The sequence below is a fragment of the Panthera tigris genome, chromosome X, assembly GCF_018350195.1.
Source record: "Panthera tigris isolate Pti1 chromosome X, P.tigris_Pti1_mat1.1, whole genome shotgun sequence".
NCBI lineage: Eukaryota > Metazoa > Chordata > Mammalia > Carnivora > Felidae > Panthera > Panthera tigris.
In genome coordinates this window covers 110,441,623-110,466,808 of record NC_056677.1, presented here as the reverse complement: position 1 = coordinate 110,466,808, position 25,186 = coordinate 110,441,623, and the positions used below count along the sequence as shown (strand labels likewise).

The 25,186-nt window shown below is 43.7% G+C and overlaps 2 protein-coding genes across 3 annotated transcripts in view; both read right to left on the bottom strand.

Annotated features, from left to right (window-relative positions):
• Nucleotides 1-21,808, bottom strand: part of HPRT1 (hypoxanthine phosphoribosyltransferase 1) — a 51,303-nt gene extending 29,495 nt beyond the window's left edge. Inside the window, exon 1 of one of the 2 annotated variants that reach the window (XM_042973726.1) lies at nt 21,706-21,808. Coding sequence is in view for 1 of the 2 variants with exons in the window: in XM_042973725.1 (XP_042829659.1) it covers nt 5,368-5,394 (27 nt within the window). In the remaining variant the exon portion in view is untranslated. Of the gene's footprint in view, nt 1-5,367; nt 5,577-21,705 lie in introns of those variants that run through there. The other variant, XM_042973725.1, reaches the window with a different exon arrangement.
• PHF6 (PHD finger protein 6) overlaps nt 18,249-25,186 on the bottom strand; it is a 57,057-nt gene continuing 50,119 nt past the window's right edge. The window contains exon 11 of the mRNA XM_042973723.1: nt 18,249-18,317. The gene's annotated coding sequence lies outside the window, so the exon portion shown is untranslated. The remainder of the gene's footprint in view (nt 18,318-25,186) is intronic.

Genomic DNA, 25,186 nt, shown 5'->3' with positions numbered 1-25,186 from the left:
TTCAAAGGGATACATGCACCCCTATGTTTACTACAGTATTATTTACAATAGCCAAATGATGGAAGCAGCCCAAGTGCCCATCGATTGATGAATGCATAAAGTGTGTATATATATATATATATATATATATATATATATGCATATATATATGCACACACACAGATGTGTAAAGATGCTGTATACGTATATATATGTATATATATATATATATATACATATATATATACATATATATGTGTATATATATGTGTATATATATATATATATATATACATGTATATATATACATACAACGGACTATTATTCAGCCATAAAAAAAAGAATGAAATCTTGCCATTTGCAACAACACAGATGGAGCTAGAGAGTATAATGCTAAGTAAAATAAGTCAGTCAGAGAAAGACAAATATCATATGATTTCACTCATATGTGGAATTTAAGAAAAACAACGAATAAAGGAGAAAAAAAGACAAACCAAGAAAGGGACTCTTAACTATAGAGAACAAGCAGATGGTTACCAGAGGGGAGGCGGGTAGGAGGGAGATGGGTTAAACAGGTGATGGGGATTAAGAGTACACTTACTGTGATGAGTACTGAGTAATGTACAGAACTGTTGAATGACTATATTATACACCTGAAACTAATATCACACTACACTAATTATACTGGAATTAAAATTAAAAAAAAAAACAGTACCATTTTTAAAAAGGGTTGATTTGTGCTTTCAAGCATAAAAAACATGTTAAAATATAACCCTTTCCAAAAGCAGAAACAAAAAAAAATCTTAAAACTTGTATCACTTGAGGTACTTTAGGCATGAATTCACAACTCTATTAAAATTAACTATAAATAAAAGGGGTATATTGATGGAGGTCCTAATTTAAGAAATATATGATTGGCCATAGGTAGATAGTTTGTTGTCAGAACTGGGCAATGGGTATATGATGGTCTGTTATACTATTATGTCTACTTGTAGATATTTCAAATATAAAGTTAAATACGGAGCAATTTATTTAAATGATGACAAGGCACCAACATCAACTTTTCCCAATTTTTACATGTAATGAAAAGTCCAAGTCTTTCAAATCCATATATAATGACCAAATATTAGAATACTAATTTTAAAATGGTGAGGACCTTATCCAGAACCTGTATTATTACTAATACTCAAATATTTATTGAGAATCTACTGTGTTGTACATACTAGACAGGATTAGATAAATTTGACATACCTACCCTCAAAGAGCTTACAGTATAGAAGACATGACATGCATATGAATAACCATAAGGCAGTGTTAAACCGCTATGAAAAAGATATAGGTGAAGCATGCTGGGAATTTAGAGAGTACTCAAACTCTCAGAAGCCTCACGTGCACCTGGACCAATGATAAGAAATAAGATATAATTCAATGAACACGAATGTGGTCTTTTTTTTTTCATTTTACTTATTTTAGAGGGAAGGAAAGGGGCAAAGGGAAAGAGAGAAAGAAAGAAAGAGAGAGAGAGACAGAGAGAGAGACAGAGAGAGACAGAGAGAGAGACAGAGAGAGAGAGAGAATGAATCTGAAGCAGGCTCCACACTCAGTGTGGAGCTTGATGGGGGGCTCAATCCCACGACCCTGAGATCACGACTTGAGCCAAAATCAAGTCAGACAGACACTCAACTGACTAAGCCATCCAGGTGCCCCCAGGAACTTGTTCTTAATCATCCAAAACACCAAAACTTCATATTAAATGGGTCCAATAACTCCAATCTCCACAAGAGCTAGATAGAAATATACTCGGTGGCCTTTAATCTTATTAGCCCTTATTTGTCTGATTTGATATTAATATCTGATATCAACCTCATCTGATTTGGATTAGTTAACAATCCAGTGGCTGCTTTGACAGGAAGGGATTGCAATATATTAAATTACATAAAAATGCATTTAGCATTCACTTTGGTAAGGCACTGTGCAGTTAATTTTGTAGGGAGCATACAAAGATGATTTTAAACTGAGAGCCCTCACAGAGCTTATACATAATCTAGTAGAAAAGACATACATACAACTATACAGCACAATAAAGCTTGTCATTTGTACTTGAATCTAATTTGACCAGCCCACAAATTTGTGATTATCAACAGCAGTTATACATGCACTAAAGATAAACCTGGAACCCATCACCAATGACTCCCCCTACAGCCTACCGAGCTTCAAGTAGTCTGTTGCCTGGTTGTAAACAGAGTCAAGTACACTGGCATGTCTCTAATACTGAATTAGCACAGTTTTCTAAATCAACCAGGCAATAGTTGATTATGAATGTAAGTCGCACCTCGAAATGAATGTAAACCACATCTGTTTTATTGGTGACTTGGTGTGGCATGTCTAAGCATGTGGTGATTACCGACATCTTCTAAAACAACTGTATTAGTCTGCTGGAGCTGCCCTAGCAAAATCCCACCAGCTGGGTGGCTTAAACAACAATAATTTATCTCTTGCAGTTCTGGAAGCTGGGAAGTCCAAGATCAAGATGCCAGCAAAATAGGTTTCATCCCGAGGCCTCCTCTCTAGGTTTGTAGGCAGCTGCTTTCTCCTAGCTATGTGCACAGTGGAGGGTGGGGAAGGGAGCTCTTTGGTGTCTTTTCTTAAAAGACCAGGACCCCAATCTCATGACCTTATTAGTAATCGTAACTACTCCACAAAGGGCCCCATCTCCAAATACCACACAGTGGGCAGTTGGGGCTTCAACATATGTACCTGTTGGCTATTACTGGAGATACAAACGTTCAGTCCATAACAAGAACCGGACATAAAATGGCTAAAGAAGATCACAAAGAAGGTTCTGGATGGCTCTGGGAAAAGCCCAACCCGAAAACATTTGGGGAAATGGGACACGTGAGTGGCTCACTTGGTTGAGTGTCCAACTTTGGCTCAGGTCATGATCTTATGGTTCGTGGGATGGAGCCCCGTGTCGGGCTCGCTGCTATCAGTGCAGAGCCTGCTTTCGATCCTCTTTCTCCCTCTTTCTCTGCTCCTCCCCCACTCACGCTCTCAAAAATAAAAAAAATCTTAAAATATTTGGGGGCACCTGGGTGGCCCAGTCGGTTAAGCATCTGATTCTTGGTTTTGGCTTGGGTTATGATCTCATGGTTGGTGAGTTCGAGCCCCGTACTGGGCTCGGTGCTGTCAGTGTGGAACCTGCTGGGGATCCTCTCTCCCTCTCTCTCTGCCCCTCTCCCCGCTCTCTCTCAAAAATAAATAATAAAATCTTTTTCTAAAATGGAGATGTTAAAAAGCACCTGGGTGGCTCAGTCAGTTGAGCATCTGGCTTTGGCTCAGGTCATGATCTGACGGTTCCTGGGTTTGAGCCCCATGTCGGGCTTTGCACAGACAGCGCGAAGCCTGCTTCGGATTCTGTCTCCCCCCTCTCTGCCCCTCCCTTGCTCTCTCAAAAATAAACATTAAAAAATGGAGGTTAAGAGCAGACTCTGGGTCCAGATAAGTCAGATTCAAATCCTAGCATTGCTGGGTGATCTAGGATAAGTTACTTAACCTCTCTGAGCCACATAAATTTATTTTTAAATTTAAAAATATCAAATCAGTTAATATACGTAAAGAGTTTAGAACAGAAACCAGAACATACTAAACACTATACGAGTGCCTGTTATTACTAACGTGCAATTTTTGGCAAGGAAATAAAAAAAGAACAGTACTTTGCAAACCAAAAACACAAGGAAGATCTTAACGTTCAAATGAAACTAACAATAGCTAGTTCTAGCAATAATAACTCACTGTATGCTGGGGCAGGCATCACACCCCAAAGCTAAAAACATCTAACTTCCTCAGCAACTGAGTAAACACAAAAGCCCCCACCATTTTTTGAGTACCTACTATTAGCATACCACTTAAGGGCATGGACTCTTGAGAGAGACCTAGGCTCGAGTCGGAGTTTCTCTTTGCAACTATGTGACGTGGGTATGGCAAGAAGTAAAATTACTTAACTTCTCTGAGGCTCCAAAGGTTCCTCCTCTGTAAAATGGTAATAATCATGCTATTGTTACAGAGTTGTTTCGAGGAGTAAGTAGGACTATGTAGGTAAACACGATGATAGCTATTATTACTATTCCCAGTCAAGGACCACGGAAAGGTTGTTTAAGCAGACAGTCTTACAATATTTCAGTAACACCCAGGGGTAGCTAGTACCTCAGTTATACATTAGGGACACTTAAGCCCAGAAAAGGGAAGTTACCCAAGGCCACACAGCTAGTAAACAGCCCAAGCAAGCAGGATTCCAGGCCAGACTCCACGAAGAACTCTGCCCTTTACCTTAAGCCATCATTCCCAATATCAATAGAATCCTTCCTTTCGGGGGGCTCAAGTGGTTAATTATTTATTCACTCAACAAACCATTATTGAGAATTTCTTACATGCCAGGCACTGTCCTATATGCTGTGGTTATGGTGGCGATTCCTGACCTTATAAAGCTTCTGTTTTAGTGGGAGAGACAATCAACAGGTAATCAGGTAACTGCTAAAATATAATGATGACGATGATGCAGAGTGAGGCATGTAACTATTGGGAAGGGTGTTGGCCGTTTTAGCAAGCATGATCGGAAAGGCGGGGGGGGGGGGGTGCAGCTTGGCTTGTTCCAGAAACAAAAAGAACCAATGAGGTTGGAGACAGGATACAGAGGCTGGTGATGGTACGAATGTCCTTGAAGGTAAGGACCAGATTCGCACTTTTTGTCCCCGCAGCATCAAAGAACGTAGGATCCGGATCGAGGCACACCTGAATTCGAGGCCTAGCTCCCTCTGGGCCGAGAGAAAATTACCTAATACCGTGTCACTATTTTCCTCGTGTGTCAAAACGCGGGCATGGTTACCGCTACCAAGGCTGCTGTGAGGGTTCAAGCAGGCAATGCGCATTCGCACGGTCATTATGGCATTTGCGGAACTAGGTGCAAGTACCAGTCCCCGCATGCCCTCCCACGTGGCCGCTCCCGTGCCTGCGCCCTCTATTACAGGGGCCCGGAGGACCTCAGCGGCATACCCCCGGTTTAGAGAAGGGCCTCTCCGGACAAAGCCCCCACCCGCGGCGCGCCGGGTCATTCCCGAACTGGCCCGCGGGCCCTCCCCGGCCGCACGAGTCCGCCAAAGCGCCATCCCCACCCTCCCCTGCCACACGCAGCCCCCCTCCCCCGGGCTGTCCGGAGGCACCCACCCCGCACCTCGCCACGCATCCCCCACGCCACCCCGTGTGACGTAAAGCCCGAGCCGGGACGCGGCGGTCGCCCCCCCCCCCCCGCCCCTCCGGGCTTCCCCGGGCCACACCGGCCGGCGCCCGCACTGCGGGCCGCGAGCCTCAGGTGCCGCGGGCCGAGCCGCTCACCACGACGCTGGGGCTGCGGGTCGCCATAACGGAGCCGATGGGCGCGCGCGCTGAGGGCAGCCGGAGGAGGAGGAAGCCGGAGGCGCCACAGAGGAGGAGGCGGAGGCTCCGCAGAAGGCGGCGACGCGCGGGAGAGCGGAAAGAGCCGCTCGCTCGTGCACTCTAGGCCGCCGCCGCCGCCGCCGCCGCCGCCGGAGCGAAGGCAAAACCGGCCCCGCCCGCCCCCGAGGCTCCGCCCACAGACCGCCCGGGCGCCTCTGCCGGCGCCTGCGGGTTTCCACGCGCCGGAGGTGGGAATTTTCCTCCGGAAGGAGCGGAGACTCCTGGTGCGCAGCCTCCGTCCAGCTTTCCCTGGGTCTCCCAGCCTGAGGGCTCCTGGCTCCTCGCACCTGCCTCCGCCCGGTTTCTTCCTAGTGCCCCTAAACTGGGCGCCGGCTTTTCGGCTTGCCGTCACCACGTGCTTCTGTCGCCCGGCGCCCCCTTCCCAAGACTCTGGACTGCATTGCGGATTCCGTTTTACTAATTCTACCAAACATCTTTAACTGGGTGTGAGAGTTGAGACCAAGAGCCCTAGAGTCAGCAGGTCAGGGTGCAAATCGGACGGGAGACACCTAGCTGCTCTGTGACCTTGTGCAAATCAGACTCACTGAGCCTCTCTTTTCGTCTCAGTAAAATGAGGGTATTAACAGGATCGTTGTGAGAATTAGACATGGTATCCCTGTGTGTGTGTGTGTGTGTGTGTGTGGTACAGTACCTAGGACGTTGCATAATCAGTAAATGGGAACTGTCACTATTACTGATCTTTATTTTTGTCTCCACAAGTCCCTGTATGGAACTGGGGACAGGAATCTTACCCTACTCTCAAATAGGTCAGGTAAGCAAACAACAGTTGTTCGTTCCTAGCATTCGTAGGACTCCAGAACCCACCATAGTGCCTGGCACACAGTTGGTGGCCCCTGTTAAGGCTGCCGAGAGATAGGTGATGGTAAGAGATTTGTGAAACTGGTCAAATCATTGAATTTCTCTGAGCCTCAGTCTCTTCATCTAAAAACTGAGAATAATAATTCTTGCTATGAAGGGTTATGAGAATTGTAAAAATAATTTATGTAAAGTACCAAGCATGGTACTTGCCTCATAGTAGGTGCTCAAGAAATAGTAGCAGTTATAATTTTAGAATGTATGAGTGTGTGAACACCATACTGTCCAAGTTTCTCTGCCTCCCCTATCTATCATGGAAAGAAAACAGACTATAATGGAAAAGGTACATATGACCTTTGGATTGAGAAAGATCTGAGTTTAAATCCCAAGTTTATACCTTGGGCAGAATCCTTGACCTCAGTGTGCCTCAGTTTCCTTATATGTCAAATGAGGCTAATATCTCCATCACAGGGCATGGCGAGGATTAAACAAAATAACGCAAGAGTGCATAGCATAGCCCTTGCTCCAAAAAAAGTTCAGGGGCACCTGGGTAGCTCAGTCCATTAACCATCGGACTTTCGCTCAGGTCACGGCTCAGGTCATGATCTCATGGTTTGTGAGTTCGAGCCCAGTGTCAGGCTCTGTGCGGACAGCCTGGAGCCTGCTTCCGATTCGGTGTCTCCCTCTCTCTCTGCCCCCCATTCCCCCCCCCCTTTCCACAACAAGTGCCTTAAACTTGCCTTAAACAAGTCTTCACTCTATTTATCCTTCTAGTCTCTAAGACATCCATTCTCCTGTTGATGGGCATGTGGGCAGTTTCCAGGTTTGGTTTGTTACAAATAGTGCTGCTATGAACATTTTGTATGTATCTTTACATATCTTTTGGTAAACATACGAATGCACTTCTTTGGACATAGACTTTGAAGTTCATATCAGCACATGTTTATTACTTATCCTTTTACCAAACACTGCGTTCCACCAAGAGTTAATTCAGAGCACTTCTAGTTATACATTTGGCCCCTGACATGTGGACTCGACTACCCACATTTGTGTCTAAATTAGGTGTCCCAACACTTCAGAGCCCTTCCAGTTTGTTTGTGGCTTGCAGTTTCTTTCTGCAACACCCGTGGTAGCACATACCCCCGTATTGTCACAGAGGTTTGAACTAAACAGTGATAGCCTGGTGATTGTAAAGACAAAGAAACAGTACTATCATTTCATTCCTGTCATTCTAGGACGACTTGGAGCTTTTATTTGTGTTTAAAATTTTAAACAGCGGGGACAGCTGGGCGGCTCAGTTGGTCAAGCACATCTGACTTCATCTCAGGTCACGATCTCACGGTTTGTGGGTTCGCGCCCCACATCGGGCCCTGTGCTGTCAGTGCAGAGCCCGCTTCAGATCCTGTCTCCCTCTCTCTGTCCCTCCCCTGCCCGTGCTCTCTCTCTCTATCTCTCTCTCAAAATGAATTAAAAAAACTTAAGAAAAATTTAAAACAGCAAACAGTGCCATTTGTAAGATGGGATACTTTTATTTGGTAAGTGAAAATCTGGTTCACATGTGAAATATTTTGCTGAATTTGGACAATATATTTAAAATCAAAATGTGTTATTTTAAAATTATAATTGTCTTCAAAAATAAAAAATAAAATAAAATTATAATAGTCTTGAAAGCAAAAAAGAAGTCAAGAAAATAATAATTGTTACTCATTATTACAGAAAATAAAACTTTCATAGAGACAAAATAATTTTGTCTTTTTTTCTCCACCAAATTTGTATTTCTATGAAAAAAATAATCACCACCAAAATACTCACCCTAAATGTTGAATTTTTTTTTTATTTTTTTGATGTTTATTTTATTTATTTATTTATTTATTTTTGAGAGAGAGACACACACACAGAGTGTGAGCGGGAAAGGGTCAGAGAGAGAGAGGGAGACACAGAATCTAAAGTGGGCTCCAGGCTCTGAGCTATCAGCACAGAGCCCGACGCAGGGCTTGAACCCATGAACCGTGAGATCATGACCTGAGCTGAAATCTGATGCTTAACCAACTGAGCCACCCAGGTGCCCCATAAATGTTGAATGTTTAAACTGAATTTACAGTAGCTTTCTCAATAATCTTGTATATTTCCCCCTCATCAGAATAAATTTCTGTAAGCTTTGCTTTGATTCCATGAGCTGGATGCAACAGTGAAGAAGTATTGGAATTTATTAACGTGACGGTTAATTTTATGTGTCAACTTGGCTGGGCCACGGTGCCCAGATAGCTGGACAAACATTATTCTGGAAGTTTCGGGGAAGGTGGTTTTTGGAGAAGATTAACATTTAAATCATTTTAAATGAGTAGAGCAGATTACCTTCCACGATGTGGGTGGGCCTCATGCAATCATTTGAAGGCCTGAACAGAGCAAATGCTGACCCTAATCGAGAAGGAATTCTGCCAGCAGACTGCATTTGGACTGGAACAGCAACTCCTCCCTGAGTTGTCCGGCCTGCTGGCCTACCCCACCAGAATTTGGACTTGGGAAGAAGCCTCCACAATCGTGTGAGCCAATTGCTTAAAATAAATCTCTCTCTCTCTCTCTCTCTCTCTCTCTCTTTCTTTCTCTCTCTCTCTCATACACACACCCGTCCCATTAGTTCTCTTTCTCTGGAGAACCCTAATTCAACTCATTTTCTATTTGAAGCATCTAATGATATAGATGACATCACATAAGTGGCATCATCTAACTGTGAAGTCCTTCTGCTAACAGAGCTCCTCATTTAAAGCTATTTATTGCTTCACTCTTTGTCATGTACAAGGAAACTTGAAATCAAAACGAGCAAATGAATTTTGAAGAGAAGTCATTGGATCAAAACAAGTCGTTCACAGAGCAATAGATAAATACCCTCTTGGCAGCTGCATCCCCTGAAATCCTCATCTTTGAGCACAGTCTTCTTAAAATAAGTACAAACTTTTGAGGTAGATGCTGACGCCGTCTCTGCAGATTTATGTCTTCTGGTTTTCAAGGGGTCAGTGACATCGATGTAGGTGATAAACGTGGACAAGTGTTTTGTTCGTGTTACACGTTCATGATCAATTTTCTTGAGTAACAAATATGGTATTTAATTGCACATTAACTAAGCACTTTAGTTTCTGAACTCATGCTGAAAGGGTGGATTGCAAAATTTAAAAACATAACGGGTTGTAGATTTGCACCACGTAACGAATGACATAACCATTGTACGAAGACCATTCAGACTACTCGTACGGCAGGACTCCTCAGCCTCCGTTTCCTAAACATATTTTATGTACACGTGAAGGTGTAATTTCCTACATCCACGGGCCTACCAACTCGTGGCCTGGCAGCTTCCTGTGTCTCGTAGGCTTTGGCATGGGCACAGCTGGCCGGCACACCCTGCTGTGTGTGTCCAGCAAGGGGCACAATGGTGAATACTCCCCCCTCCCCATCCCTGCCTGGGACAAGAATGAGTCGGTTGTCTAATATCTGAGTGCACTTGCTTTGTTATCAGTGAATACCCAGCACACTGTCCTTGACAGGGTTATGTTGTATTTGGAAAAGATTAGAAAGAGGGAGAAGGGGGGCGCCCGGGTGGCCCGGCTGGTTAAGCGTCCAACTTCAGCTCAGGTCATGATGTCACAGTTTGGGTTTGAGCCCCGCTTTGGGCTCTGCGCTGAACATGTGCCTGCTTGGGATTCTCTCCCTCTCCCTCTCTCTCTACCCCTCCCCCGCTTGCACTTTCTCTCTCTCTCTCTCTCTCTCAAAATAAATAAAAGAAAAAGAATTTAAAAGAAAAAGAAAAAGGGAGAAAGGTTATCATCGGTTGCCGTTTACGTTTAACTCTGTGTCAAAGTGAGAATTTGCTTCTCTGTACAGGCCTCGCACAAGCCAGCAGACGAGACCAAGGCAGAAGCTGGAATTAAACAGTGGTGGTCCCACAGACCCATCTGGCTTGCTTATATCAATTTAGTTGTTAACACTTCCTCCTGGTGGGAAAATGAAAACTCCGGGACAACCGCTAAATCGGACAAGACACGGGGCAGCTGGGTGGCTCGGTCCATTGAGTGTCCGACTCTTGATTTTGGCTCAGGTTGTGATCCCAGGGTCGTGGGATCGAGCCCCACGTAGGGCTCCACGCTGAGCACGGAGCCTGCTTGGCATGCTCTCCCTCTCCCCCTCCCCTGCTCGTGCTCGCTCACTCTCTGTCTCTCTCTCTCTCAAAATAAATAAACATTTTTCAAAACTTTACATTGGACAAGATGCTGGGTTAGCGGTCCCCGGCACATGGGAGCATAGAGCCCCCTGCAGCGGTGCAGGGCCAGGCAGGGGGGACGCCTTCCAACGCTGTTGCTGGCGGCTCTTCACTACAGTATCCCAATCTCCGACCACAATTTTCTTCGTCCCTAGTTGTCCCTGGCCACCCTGCCTGGCATAATTGTGCTTCAGAGTCATCGGGAGACCTCCAAGTCCCCCGTCTACCACTCCGCTCCCGCCTTCCCTTACTTCCCGCTTCCGTGTGGATCCCACCTTCAGTGTGGAGTCCTTTGCACCCTCCTAATTCTGCTCTGCCAGGGCGGCAAAGCCACATCTTGGCTCCACCCCCCAGCCTGTCTGATCTACCCCCGCTAGGCTGCAGAGTGCGGCTGGAGAAAATCCCACAACCACGGAGATTGGTTCCTCTATACATTCGTGGGCCCGGGTCTCAACTAGGCCCTAAACACCCCTCCACAATCCTTTCCAAGACCTTGGTCTGCCCCCCATCATGTCCCCCCTCAGTCATGTTCTGTACGTCTGTCCCCCTTCAACTTCATCATCCTCATTCTCGAAGGATAGACTCAACTCATTAACTTACGAAGAGAGTGAATGAAACAAGGATGCAACACGTCAGTCCCGTCCACCCACGTCTATGCTGTGTCCTCTCTCTCCTCCGGGCCCAGAGGTGAGGAGTCCCTCCTCTGACTGGCAGATCCAGGTACACCCTGCGATCCATCGCCTCTGGTACCTGTCTCTGTCAGATAGCTACTTTTATTCTCCCATACCTCTTGTCCTTCCTTCTAGTCTTTCCCCGTGGGCCTGTACACAGACTCAAGTTTCTCCCATCCTAAAAATAAATAAGTAAATGCATAACTGAATCAATGAATGAATGAGCGAATGAACATGTTTAAAGCCCTCTCTTTTTTATTTAGTATCTATTATTTTTTAAAGAGGGAGAGGGTGAGCCCAGGGGAGCGGCAGAAGGAGAGAGAGAGAGAATCCCAAGCAGGCTCCACAATCAGAGCAGAGCCCGATGCGGGGCTCAGTCCCACAGCCCTTGAGATCATGGCCCGAGCCAAAATCAGGAGTCCAACGCTCAACCAACTGAGCAACCCAGGCGCCCCTAAAGTCCTCTCTTAATGCCACATCTCAGGTTCTCAGAAAAATGTCCATGAGGTTCTTAGAAAAATTTGTGGTTTTTTTAAAGTTTATTTTTTTATTTTGAGAGAGAAAGAGCGAATGGGGGAGAGCCAGAGAGAGAGAGAGAGAGAATCCCAAACAGGCTCCACATCATCAGCTGGCTCGAACTCATGAACCACAAGATCGTGACCTGAGCCGAAATCGAGAGTCAGACACTTAACTAACTGAGCCACCCAGTCACCCAAAAAATGTTTGTTTTAATACATTTTACGACAGGAATGTCTACAGCAAGTTAAGTGCTATTGTAAGTCATGTATGCTGGCTTTAGGTGGAACACAGAAATGAGTTTATAACAAGTAAGGCCAGATGCTATTATAAGACCAACGTATTCTTCCTGAGTTCTTTTAAAATGCTGTACCTATTCATCTGAAAATTGTCAGCCACCAATCACCCAGAGTTTCCCCCATTAAATCGCCATTCTAATGTTCTATGTCTATATCAGGGTTTTCTTAATGACAAACTATTTTCAGGGCATAAGGCCGTCTGCCCTTGTCTTACACCTTTTATAGCCTTCTGATATTACTGCAAATAGTTTTTTATATAAGACTAATTTCTAGAGCTTTCAAAATCCCACACGGCTAATGGAAGTTGCTTTCTGCTTCCTTATGGTTTTTAAAAATAAACTTTAATTAAAAAAAGTTTTTTGGGGGGCACCTGGGTGACAAAACCCGCTCTGGATCCCCTGTCTCCCTCTCTCTCTCTACCCTACCCCTACTTGCTATCTCTTTCTCAAAAATAAATAAATATGAGAAACTTAACAGAAGACCATGGGAAAGGGGAAGGGGGAAAAAAAGTTACGAGAGGGAGGGAGCCAAACCATAAGAGACTCTTAAGGACTGAGAACAAACTGAGGGTTGATGGGGGGGGTGGAGGGAGAGGGGAAAGTGCATGATGGGCATGGAGGAAGGCACTTGTTGGGATGAGCACTGGATGTTGTATGGAAACCAATTCGGCAATAAATTATATTTTTAAAAAATTAAAAATAAAACTATAAATAAATAAATACATAAATAAATAAATTTGTATGGAACCAGAAAAGACCCCAAATAGCCAAAGCAATCTTGAAAAAGAAAACCAAAGCAGGAGGCATCACAATCCCAGACTTCAAGCTATACTACAAAGCTGTAATCATCAAGACAGTATGGTACTGGCACAAGAACAGACACTCAGATCAATGGAACAGAATAGAGAACCCAGAAGTGGACCCACAAACGTATGGCCAACTCATCTTTGACAAAGCAGGAAAGAATATCCAATGGAATAAAGACAGTCTCTTCAGCAAGTGGTGCTGGGAAAACTGGACAGCGACATGCAGAAGAATGAACCTGGACCACTTTCTTACACCAGACACAAAAATAAACTCAAAATGGAGGAAAGACCTAAATGTAAAGACAGGAAGCCATCAAAATTCCCGAGGAGAAAGCAGGCAAAACCTCTTTCATCTTGGCTGCAGCAACTTCTTACTCAACATGTCTCCAGAGGCAAGGGAAACAAAAGCAAAAATGAACTACTGGGACCTCATCAAAATAAAAAAACTGCACAGCGAAGGAAACAATCAGCTAAACTAAAAGGCAAGTGACAGAATGGGAGAAGATATTTGCAAATGACATATCAGATAAAGGGTTAGTGTCCAAAATCTATAAAGAACTTGTCAAACTCAACGCCCAAAAAATAAATAATCTAGTGAAGAAATGGGCAAAAGACATGAATAGACACTTCTCCAAGGAAGACATCCAGATGGCCAACCGACACCTGAAAAAATACTCAACATCACTCATCATCAGGGAAATACAAATCAAAACCACAATGAGATACCACCTTACACCTGTCAGAATGGCTAACATTCACAACTCAGGCAACCACAGATGTTGGCAAGGATGGGGAGAAAGAGGATCTCTTTTGCACTGTTGGTGGGAATGCAAGCTGGTGCAGCCGCTCTGGAAAACAGGATGGAGGTTCCTCAAAAAACTAAAAATAGAACTACCCTACGACCCAGCAATTGCACTACTAGGCATTTATCCACGGGATACAGGTGTGCTGTTTCGAAGGGACTCATGCGCCCCCATGTTTACAGCAGCACTATCAACAACAGCCAAAGTATAGAAAGAGCCCAAATGTCCATGGATGGATGAATGGATAAAGAAGATGCGGTATGTATGTATAATGGAGTATTACTCGGCAATCAAAAAGAATGAAATCTTGCCATTTGCAACCACGTGGATGGAACTGGAGGGTATTATGCTAAGGGAAATTAGTCAGTCAGAGAAAGACAAAAATCATATGACTTCATTCATATGAGGACTTGAAGAGACAAAACAGATGAACATAAGGGAAGGGAAACAAAAATAATATAAAAACAGATAGAGGGACAAAACAGAAGAGACTCATAAGTATGGAGAACAAACTGAGGGTTACTGGAGGGGTTGTGGGAGGGGGGATGGGCTAAATGGGTAAGGGGCACTAAGGAGTCTACTCCTGAAATCATTGTTGCACTAGATGCTAACTAATTTGGATGTAAATTTTATTTTTTTTTAAATTTTTTTTAATGTTTATTTATTTTTGAGACAGAGAGAGACAGAGCATGAATGGGGGAGGGTCAGAGAGAGGGAGACACAGAATCTGAAACAGGCTCCAGGCTCTGAGCTGTCAGCACAGAGCCTGACGCGGGGCTCGAACCCACGGACCGCGAGATCATGACCTGAGCTGAAGTCGGCCGCTTAACCGACTGAGCCACCCAGGCGCCCCTGGATGTAAATTTTAAAAAATAAAAAATAAAATTAAAAAAATAAAAAATAAAATAATTAAAAATAATTAAAAATAAAAATATAAATAAATAAATAAATATTGTTTGGTTACAGCCCTAGCTTATTTTTTTTAAGTTTATTTATTTATTTTTATGATCCGTGAGATCATGACCTGAGCTCAAGTCTGACGTTTAACCTACTGAGCCACCCAGGTGCCCCAAAGGTTTCTTTCATTTTTTAAGTAGGCTTCATGCCCAGTGCGGAGCCCAACACAGGGCTTGAACTCACGACCCTGAGATCAAGACCTGAGCTGAGATCAAGAGTCGGAAACTTAACTGATTGAGCCACCCAGGCTCCCGATGGACACTATTTTTGACCTTCTATAATTGTTCTCCCTGTTGCATTTGATGTATTTACCACTGTGTTCTCTTATTCTTTAATGTTTATTTATTTATTTTGAGAGAGAGAGGGAGAGAGCAAGTGGGGGAGGGGCGTTGAGAGAGGGAGAGAATCCCAAGCAGGCTCTGAGCTGTCAGCACAGAGCCCAACGCGGGGCTTGTACCCATGAACTGTGAGATCATGACCTGAGCTGAAATCAAGAGTTGGATGCTTAACCCACTGAGCCACCCAGGTGCCCCTATCACTGTGTTCTTTTTGACTCTATTCCTTTGGCTTCTGGGACAACACCCTCCTGATTGTCCTACCTCTCTAGTTTTCTCTCTCAAACTTCTCAGTCCAGATGGTTCCTGACTTACAATGGTTCAACTTACAAATTTTCAACTTTATGATGGTGAAAAAGTGATACACATTCAGTAGAAACTATACTTGGAATTTTGGATTTCAATCTTTTCCCAGGCTAGTGACGTACTGTATGGCCCTCTCTCGTGATGCTGGACACAGTGGCAGTGAGCCACAGCTCCCAGTGAGCCACGCGATCACGAGGGTAAACAACCCATACACTGACAACCATTCTGCACCCATATAACCATCTTTCTTTCACTTTCAGTACAGTATTCAACACATTACACGAGATATTCAACACTTTATTATAAAATAGGCTTTGCGTTAGATGATTTTGCCCAACTGTAGGCTCATGTAAGTGTTTGGAGCACGGTTAAGGTAGGCTAGGCTAGGCTAAGCTGTGATGTTTGATAGGTTAGGTGTAGTAAATGCATTTTTTTATATCCAATATTTTCAACTTACAATTGCCCATTGTAAGTAGAGCAAGATGTATATACCCTTCCCCAGTGTTAACATTCAACATAACCACATCTGGTACAATGATCAAAATCAGGAAATTAACACTGACATAACATTTTTAACTAATCTGGAATCCTTATTTAAACGTCACCAATTGTCCCATTAATGTTCTTTTCTGGGCCAAGATCTGATCCAGGAGCACACATGCATTTCCTTAAATCTCCTTAATCTCCTTTACTCCAGAACTGTTCCTCAGTCTGTTATGACCACATTTTTGAAGGACACTGGCTAGTTATTCTGCAGAATCTCCCACGATCTGGGTTTGTCTGAATTTCAGGTGTTCCATTTGGGGCCAGAAACTCCACATACTTTGAGACTATGTAAATATTCTGTTCCTCATCAAACTTTCACTGACTAATTCTAACGTGCATTGGTGATTGTTCACTGAAACAATTATTACTGGGGTGTTTCTCGAATGTTGATTTTTTTCCCATGAACATCATTCCTTCTTCACATATTAGTTGGAATGCTACTATAATAAAGAGCTTTTCTTTCTCCCTATTCATTGTTTTTTAAATTATTTAAATCACGACGGACTCAGGAATTCTATCCTATACATAATGATCCACTAGTAGCATTAATTACTCTGTTGCCCAAATTGCTTCACATCTGGCTGTTGGGAGTCCCTCCATGTTGGTTCCTGTATCTTTGTGGTTATTTCCCCATCGTTCTTTGAGCACTTCCTTAATTTCTGGCACCACAAGATACTCCAAGGCTCATCTTGTACCTTTCCTGTCCTAGCCTTGGAATCTGCTGTTTTTCCAAAAAGCCCTGGTTCCTTCCATTGGAAAGTAGTGTTAAAAGAAGTAGAGGGGAAAAAAAAAAAAAAAAAAAAAAAGAAGTAGAGGGGCATCTGGGTGGCTCAGTCAGTTAACCGTCTGACTTCGGCTCAGGTTATGATCTCACGGTTCGTGAGTTTGAGCCCAGCATCGGGCTCTGTGCTGACAGCTCAGAGCCTCAAGCCTGCTTCAGATCCTGTGTCTCCTTCTCTCTGCCCCTTACCCACTCACACTCCGTCTCTTTCAAAAGTAAACATTAAAAAAATGTAAAAAAAAAAAAAAAAGAAAAAGAAAAAGAAAGCAAGCTCTGGGCATTGGGTTATAACATTTAAATCATGATGGTAAAAATCAACAATGTCTTAAGAGTAATTATATTTTAAAAACTAAGGTTTAGGGGTGCCTGGCTGGCTCAGTCAGAACATGCAACTCTTTTTTTTTAATGTTTATTTATTTTGAGAGAGAGAGATAGATAGCGAGCAGGGAGGAGCAGAGAGAGAGAGAGGGAGACAGAGAAGTCCGACGTGGGGCTCAAACTCACCAACTGTGAGATCATGCCCTGAGCCAAAATCAAGAGTCTGACATTCAACCGACTGAGCCACCCAGGTGTCCCGAGCATGGGACTCTTGATCTCGGGGTTGGGAGTTTAAACCCCAAGTTGGGAGTAGAGATTACTTACAAAAGAGGGGAAAGAATTAAAAAATATAAAAACTAAGGTTTAAAGCTTAAGTAATGCCACCTATCATTATTTACTATGTGTATGTATGTTTAAATTCATATATTCAAATATGTATATATTGAATTCTTTTTTGGAAACAGAACCTCATGTTCTGATCAGGTCATGATCTCCCGGTTCGTGAGTTCAAGCCCCACATCGGGCTCTGTGCTGACAGTTCAGAGCCTGGAGCCTGCTTCGGATTCTGTGTCTCCTTCTCTCTCTGCCCCTGGCCCGCTCACGCTCTCTCTCTCTCTCAAAAGTCAATAAACATTAAGAAAATTAAAATAAAAAGGCCTGCTGACTTTCATGCTTCTGTGCTGCATTTGAGTGTTTCTGCTAGAGCCAACGGTAGAAAAATCAGCAAATAAAACAGGATTTTATAAGGGTTCTTTGCTTCTAAAGAAGCTAGAAGTCCCTAAGGTGAGGTCACCTCCTGTCAGGGCTTTAAGGAAGCACTGTTACTCTGGTTATTAATATAGCTAAGGCCGTGGCTACTGGCCGTGGCCGTATGCTGACATCTCTTTCTTTTTTTCCCCCCAAGTTTTTATTTACACTCCAGTTAGTTAACACACACCACGTGGTCTCACAAGCAAAGGTGGGGAGGGGTATGTTAGAAATAATTAGGTATAATAGGTATGCTTCCTATATTTTTAATGAGATCAACAGTAAACTATCTTATAGTTGAGGCTCACGGTATAGGCAAAGTTGTCAAGTACAAAGCAGCTCAAGTGACTTTAGGTTACTTTTTATTAGTATAGGGAATTGTGCATCTTTTCAAGCAGAGTAGTGACAGGTTCCCATTCACGTGTGTAAGGGCTAATGAAGGGACTGTTAACAAGTTGCCTTGTAACAAAGGTTTTACTGCCCAGTTTAAAATAGCTCTATTGTTCCATAGCGATTGTAGCACACGACGTACTGGACAGATTGTAACACCCTGAACATTTACCCAACGCCTCCTTCTTCATAAAGTGTTCTCGCCTCAGGGTTATCGTACACTAATAGTTACAAGCTGGTCCGTTCCCTCGTGTACAGCTCCCTAATAAGATATTCCGCTTTCCTCCATTCTGACACTTTTGGTTACTGTAAGAAACGAACAGAACAATTTGGTCTTTCAACCTGTGGTCTCTGCTCTCCCTTCAGGCTTGCCTAAAGGTCCCTGCTATCGTTGAAAATTTTCTTTTAGTGTATCTATTTTGGGGGGAGAGGGAGAGAGAAAAAGAGAGAGCATGTGCAGGGGAGGGGCAGAGAGAGAGGGAGAGAATCCCAAGCAGGCTCCATGCTGTCAGTGCAGAGCTCGAGACGGGGCTCAAACTCATGAACTGTGAGATCATAACGCGAGCCTAAATCTAGAGTCAGACGCTTAACTGACTGAGCCACCCCCAGGGCGCCCCAAGGTCCCTGCTGTAGTTTAGATAGAGATGTGCCATCCAATATAGTAGCCACCAACCACACGTGGCTATGTAAATCTAAGTTTAAATGAATTAAAACTTGGGTGCCTCAGTCCTACTAGCCACATTTCAAATGCTCAATAGCCACTTGCAGCTGGTGGCTACTGTATGAGCACAAAGAACATTTGCAACACTGTAGAAAGTTCCGTAGATTAGCTCTGGGCTAGAGAGTGAGACTTCTAGAAGGAATGACAAAGAACAGTCTCAGAGCATCGGTGGGAAGGGCTCTAGTAACCGAAGCCGGCTTCTCCGTAAGCTGATACTGTGCATAAAACTGTCAGACTGTTCCAGTACTCCTAACTCTTAGGATTTCCAGGATTATCTTAGCCCGGAGGCAGATGACTTCATGAGAGTAGACTGCTACTCTGCGTAGAAAATGGAGTAGGACTGAGTGAAGTTGATGAGAAATCTAGTCGCGGTTTGTCTTAGAATCTTATCGGAATTGTTTTGAATGTTCCGTTTCTGGCAGACATGGGCAAAGTCCCCTTCCTCTTCTCTCTCCTCTAACCCTGTTTAGCAAGCTGTATTGATGCCATTGGGGTGCACACATTTGCTCAAAGTTCATTACCAGTGGACTCCCGACCTAAACTTCTAAACCAAGAGCATACCTCTTTCCTTGACTGGTAGGTTATTTCAATGATCTGATTTGTGGAGGGGTGCTTTTAAGGAAAACCTTGCAAGGGAGGAATCAAAGCAGGATAGGGACAGGGAGAGAGCAGAGCAAGGGTAGGGCCTCAGGTGAGGTCTAGCCCTGGCCAACTCCCAGGGCCTACTCACGTTGGTCTCCTCTTGAGCTAGGGGACAGGGACGTGGTATCCTAGTACCATTGGTTCCCTGGGAAGGGGGAGAGTGTAGCCTCCCAGGCTCCCATAAGACAAGGGCGAGTAACCAGAGATCGCAGGCGTCAACCATACAGCAAGCAGATGTGGGATGAGGGCACTAGCCGGTAAAGGGACCCAGAGAGGGCACCAACACATCTACCACACCCATGTCCACAGGCTACACGAAATAGCTACCAGTGAAAAGGAGTTCTCATGAAATTTGTTGGAAACATTTTCCTAACCTAGGAATCAAGTTTCAAGGAATATTACATTATCACGAATATAAATAACTTTAATAATGACCTTGTGTGCTACAGAATTAAGACTATGTCTAATTTCCACCATTTGTGAAAAAATTTATTTTTTTACGTTTATTTATTTTGAGAAGCAGGGGAGGGACAGAAAGAATCCAAAGCAGACTGCACTGCGAGCGTGCACCCTGATGCGAGGCTGGAACCCACAAATTGTGAGATCATGGCCTGAGCCAAAATCAAGAGTCAGGTGCTTAACCGACTGAACCACCCAGGTGCCCCTATTTTATTTTTAATGTTTGTTTTTTTGTTTGTTTGTTTATTTGAGAGAGAAGGAGAGAGCATAGGCGCATGCAGGAGGGGCAGAGACAGAGAACCCAGAGCAGGCTCTGCACTGACAGCAGAGAGCCTGATGCGGGGCTCGAACTCACAAACCGTGAGCTCATGAGCCAAAGTCGGATGCTTTAACCCACCAAGCCACCCAGGCGATCCCATTTGTTAGAAATTTAAAAAGCAATTGATCAGGCAACAAATTAATTGAATTTTCTCTGGTAGCTAGTTAGTAATAATTTGTTTAGCTGAATCCAGGTAACATTCTGAAATTTACATGAGTATCTAGAAATGTTTCCACTCGACTTTGTGTGAGGACTTTTAAAGGCATACTATCTGCTGCATGTTTGTAAAGATCATTTAGCAACAGTATTTTACCTCTATTTTATATCTCTTAATATTCTTAAGTGTCTTCGGGGAGTTCAAATCAGTATAAAACTACATTAATAAGCATCTAATTTTATACAGTCTACTAGGATTGCCCGGAATGTATGCCTGTATCACATATAATATAGAGACACTAATAATATATAAAGTGAGTGCTGAAATTAGGATTGTATCTTAGAGATATATAATTGTAAATAAATACATAAAAATGCTATGTCTGTGATTTGCTTTAAAATCAATTATGGTGTATGGGAGGGGAACAGGTAAGGGTATATATGAAACAAGTCTGGAAATTGGCTGACAACCGTTGAAGCTGGGTCATGTGTTCATGGTAAAATCTTTCTGCAGGGCATTTCACAGTATGAATTAATGGACTTTTCGAAAAATGTGCCCAAAACTTTAACTTGGGAATCTCTGTTTAGAAATGTATCTTAAGGATACAATCAGACAAGGGCAGAAAGCTATATGTATAAGAATGTTCATCTCAGCATTATTTATTTTTAAATATTTGTTACCCATGCTTCCTATAAGAAGAAAGGAAATGTTACTTCAACAAAATGAAAAAGGAACCTAAGATAGACGAGGACATTGAAATATAAACAAAGCGGTGGTATCTGAAGGGTGAAAACAGCTTGAAAGGTCAATTTCCTGTATTTTGGGTGTACGTCAGCAGAAAACATTGGGAATCACCCTGAGTCATGGGGAGGGAGAGAGTTCTCTCTAGGCCACTTGATCTAAATATAGTTCATGCTCTTTCCTCCAGAATGTGGTTCCTCTCCCCTCCCCAGATCGTTGTTCCGAGTTTGGACCTTCTTCAGGCTCCCTTAATAATTGCTGCTATTTCTGTTGGTGTACTTGAAGTTTTTTTTCAAAATTATAGAAAAGTTGCAAAAATAGTACAAAGAGTTCTTGCTTTATCTCTTTACACACACACACGCACGCACACACACGCACGCACACACATGCACACATTCTTTTCCTGAACCAGTTAAAAGGTAGACATGACCCTTTACTCCTAAACACTTCAGTGTATATTTTCTAACAAGAATATTCTCTTACATAACCACCATTATCAAAATTAACATTGACATAGTAATATCTGATCTTCAATCCGTATTTACATTTACTCAATAGTTCCCCAAATGTCCTGCCCAGCAAGAATTCTGTTTTCCCGAACCAGTCCCCGATTCAGGATCACACATTACTTTTAGTTGTCACGTCTCTTTGTCACCTTTGCTCAGTGTGTCTTCGATCTTCGAGACATTCACTTCTTTGAAGAGTACCGGCCAGTTGTTCTGTAGAATATTCTTCTCTGCTGTTTCTTCACCATTGCATCAGCACCGTTTTTGCAAGAGCAAAATAATAGCAACCACGAAACCTGGAAACGGAACTATCTAATGATAGGGAAATGGCTAGCCTATCATACATCCACAAAAGGGAGTCTCATGCAAACAATAAGAATGGTAGAGTGCATTTACTGAACTGTGAAGATATTTCCAACTTTTAAATGGAGACAGCAGGATACAACTTAGCAGGTATAACATGCGCCCATTTGATATAACTACACATACGCGCAGAAATGTTTGAAGGTTTTACGGGAGAGAGAATGGTGACTTGATGCTTCGTAAGATTATGGGAGCTTTGAAATTTTTATGTCTGCTTGTGTGTATTTTCTCATTCCGGTATAATGAGCGTCAAGTCAGGTGTGAATAGTGAAAATCTAAAATGTTCCAAGTGACAGGATAGCTTTACTTTCGTATCTGAAGGATCACGTGTGGAAAGGGGACTAGGCGTTTCCGTCTTGGTCCCTGTCATCTAATGTGTTACTCTTATTCCCGGGTTAGCCGCAAAAGCAGACTAGCAGAGGACCGCGTGACAGGGCTTTGGCCACTCGGGGACGTTACAGTCAAGGGGTCGAGGAAATAAGAACCGAAGGGTAGCCGCAGGCTTTGGCAGCGGCCACGGGTGGGCTTTGCTGGAGCAGTTCCAGGGTAGCTGAGAAAGCGGAGGGGTGTGAACAGAAGTGAGTGTGGCGAAGCTGGGGGAACGGGTCGGAACAATATGGAGGCGGAGACGCCACGTGGGGACTTGACTTTCAAGAACATCATATGAGAAGAGGAGAGGAACAGGTCAAACTAGAAGGGAACACAGGAACGAGGGCCGGCGTGTCAGGGGACGGGAGAGTCTCGAGTCTCTGTTCTCTCCTTTCATCGCCACGAGACCGTGCACGGGCTACTATCTTTACCTGCATTTTAGACACGGGATCACGGAGGCGGAGATTCCGTTAACTTAATCAAGGTCACGCAGGATCCGCGCCAAGGCCACCAGAACCGAGAGTCCCTACGCTTATGTGTGTCACAGTTTTCTAAGTATAAAAGGAAAGACAGGTAAGTAAAAAGGACTGAAGACCGATGTGGAGAACCTGAGATGAAACACCAATATCTGTCGTGGCACCGGGCCACGCTGTTGCCACCACCTCTAGTGGGTCACCTTTCCCAGATGGAACAGTAGACTGAACTCCAGGCACGGGGGAGGCGAAAGGATGGCCGAGAACTGAGAGAAGCAGGACGCTGAGGCCAGTGATGTCTAGAGGCAGCGGAGGTGATTAACCACCTCACGCAGCCTGAGTAGCTAAGGGAGCGAGGCCAAGAACTGGCCCCCCAAGAAAACGAAGGAACGAAGAGTCTGACGAACATGGGTGCACCGTGGAAACAGAAGTCAGGATTCTGGGCAAAAGGGGAAAGAGAAAAACCGACAAGCGAACGCCGAGTAAAATCCAAACTGGTGTGTCAGCAGCAAGAATGGAGAGGACGGATCCAAAAGGCAGAAGGACAGATGGCGACGAACTTGGCAAGCTGACGCGGACCAACCGTAGCCCTATCGACTGAGGGCGTTGTTGACAAAGAGAGAAAACTCAGGCGAGGACAACTCAGGGGGGGACTCGCGCCGAGCAGCCAGCAGACCGGGTAGACGTGTCCGGGAGACTATTCAGCGGGTGGAGCCGACTGTGCTCCGGGATGGGGCCTCATCGGCAGAACACACGGCGGACCGCTGTAGCCGATCACGGTGATAAGTGAGAACAATACGAGAGGGCAAAGACTGGAACAGTGTGGAACACTCACATCAGGCTAGGGAGAATAGTCAGGAAAGGAGCAGCGTTCATGGGGCGGGGGGAAGATCACGGGAATTAAGGTAAGAGAGTTTCCAGGAGGGCATCAAAGGAAGAAAATAAGGAAGTGAAATGTTCCAGGTTCTGTGTCGATCTTTCTAGGAAGTGGCCCACGGCTAGCTGCATTTCCAAGTTTCATGGAATGAAGTGACCCCGGTTATGAAATGCCGTGAAGGCTGCCAAGCCTTTCCCTTAAGCAACATATGTTTTCTTTAACCCCTCTCCCTGTGTCCCCACCCCCAACCCCCGCATACTGGATAGCCGCCCTGAGCGGTCTGGGCACACGGATAGGCTGAAATGCTTAAGAACAACTCTTCTAAGGGAGGTCCGGAAAGACTGTCCTATTTGAGGATAATGCCAAAATTCCAGCTCTGTGATGTGCAAACTTTCCAGAAACTGCTTATCTTTTGTGCTTGCTCTCTAACCGAGAACATATGAAACCAGGGTCCCGAGAATGATTGCTTCCTGGTAATACTAAATCAATACTAAATATAGAACATAAGCCTATTTGGGCTTAAGGATCAGGAATGTTTGAAAATAAGCCTTTGTGTTAAATTGTCTGGCTAACCTCTGAAATGAAAATAATAGCAGTCTCCATGACCACCGAAGTTCAAAGTTACAAGAAGAACTCTCTAATGCTACCCCTCTTTAAAGACTTCATTACTTCATACATATATGAATAAAAGGGTGGAAGGAAACATGATCAAAGGTTATTGGTAAAATATTGAAAAACTATTTTTGTAAGGTTACACACAGGATTAAATCCTTTTAAATAAAATGGTTGTTTGGCTAATATCATAAATACCCAATTAGCACAAAAGGTGATTTTGAGAATTAGGAAAAACTAGTTTTCGTGTGGTATCAATCATCCTTGACTACATTCAATTTATTCTTTACTTAGAAACTGGCGTGTTGACTGACCGGCATAACTGAATACTTGTGTTATTTTTACCAACAATTTATTTTCAGACGTGCAGGTAACTTGCTTGAAATTCTTAAGTGAGAACAATCTTCTTTTTTTTTTTTTTTTTTTTGCAAATGAGCTGAAAGCATGATATAGATAGATATCTATACATAGATATCTATAGATACATCTATATATGTATCTATAGATATATCAAGTCAATTTTTCTGGTTTGTCTTACAGTTTATTCATCCAAGGACAAAACAACTAGTTGAAAAGTGAAAAGTTCAAATGGTTTCATCTTGTTTCTACATAATTGACCAGTCGTTAGACACATTCATGATTTGGGGAGTAAGAACCATCACGACACATAAAGGTCATAGGAATTCTTCAACGAAACACTGCACGACCCCTTCAAGTGCACTGAAGCAAGACACCCATGACCCCGGACATACAGAGAAGCAGATCCATCTGGCCAAAAATGAACAGCTATGAACAATCTGTTACTTTTCAGAAAGCGGGAGGAAGGGAGAAGATTCACCAATTACTACTGTTACTAATACATATGAAACAAAACCTTTTGACTTAATCGATTGTTTCCCCCAAATAATCCATATTCTACTTTGAAATACAGTCTCT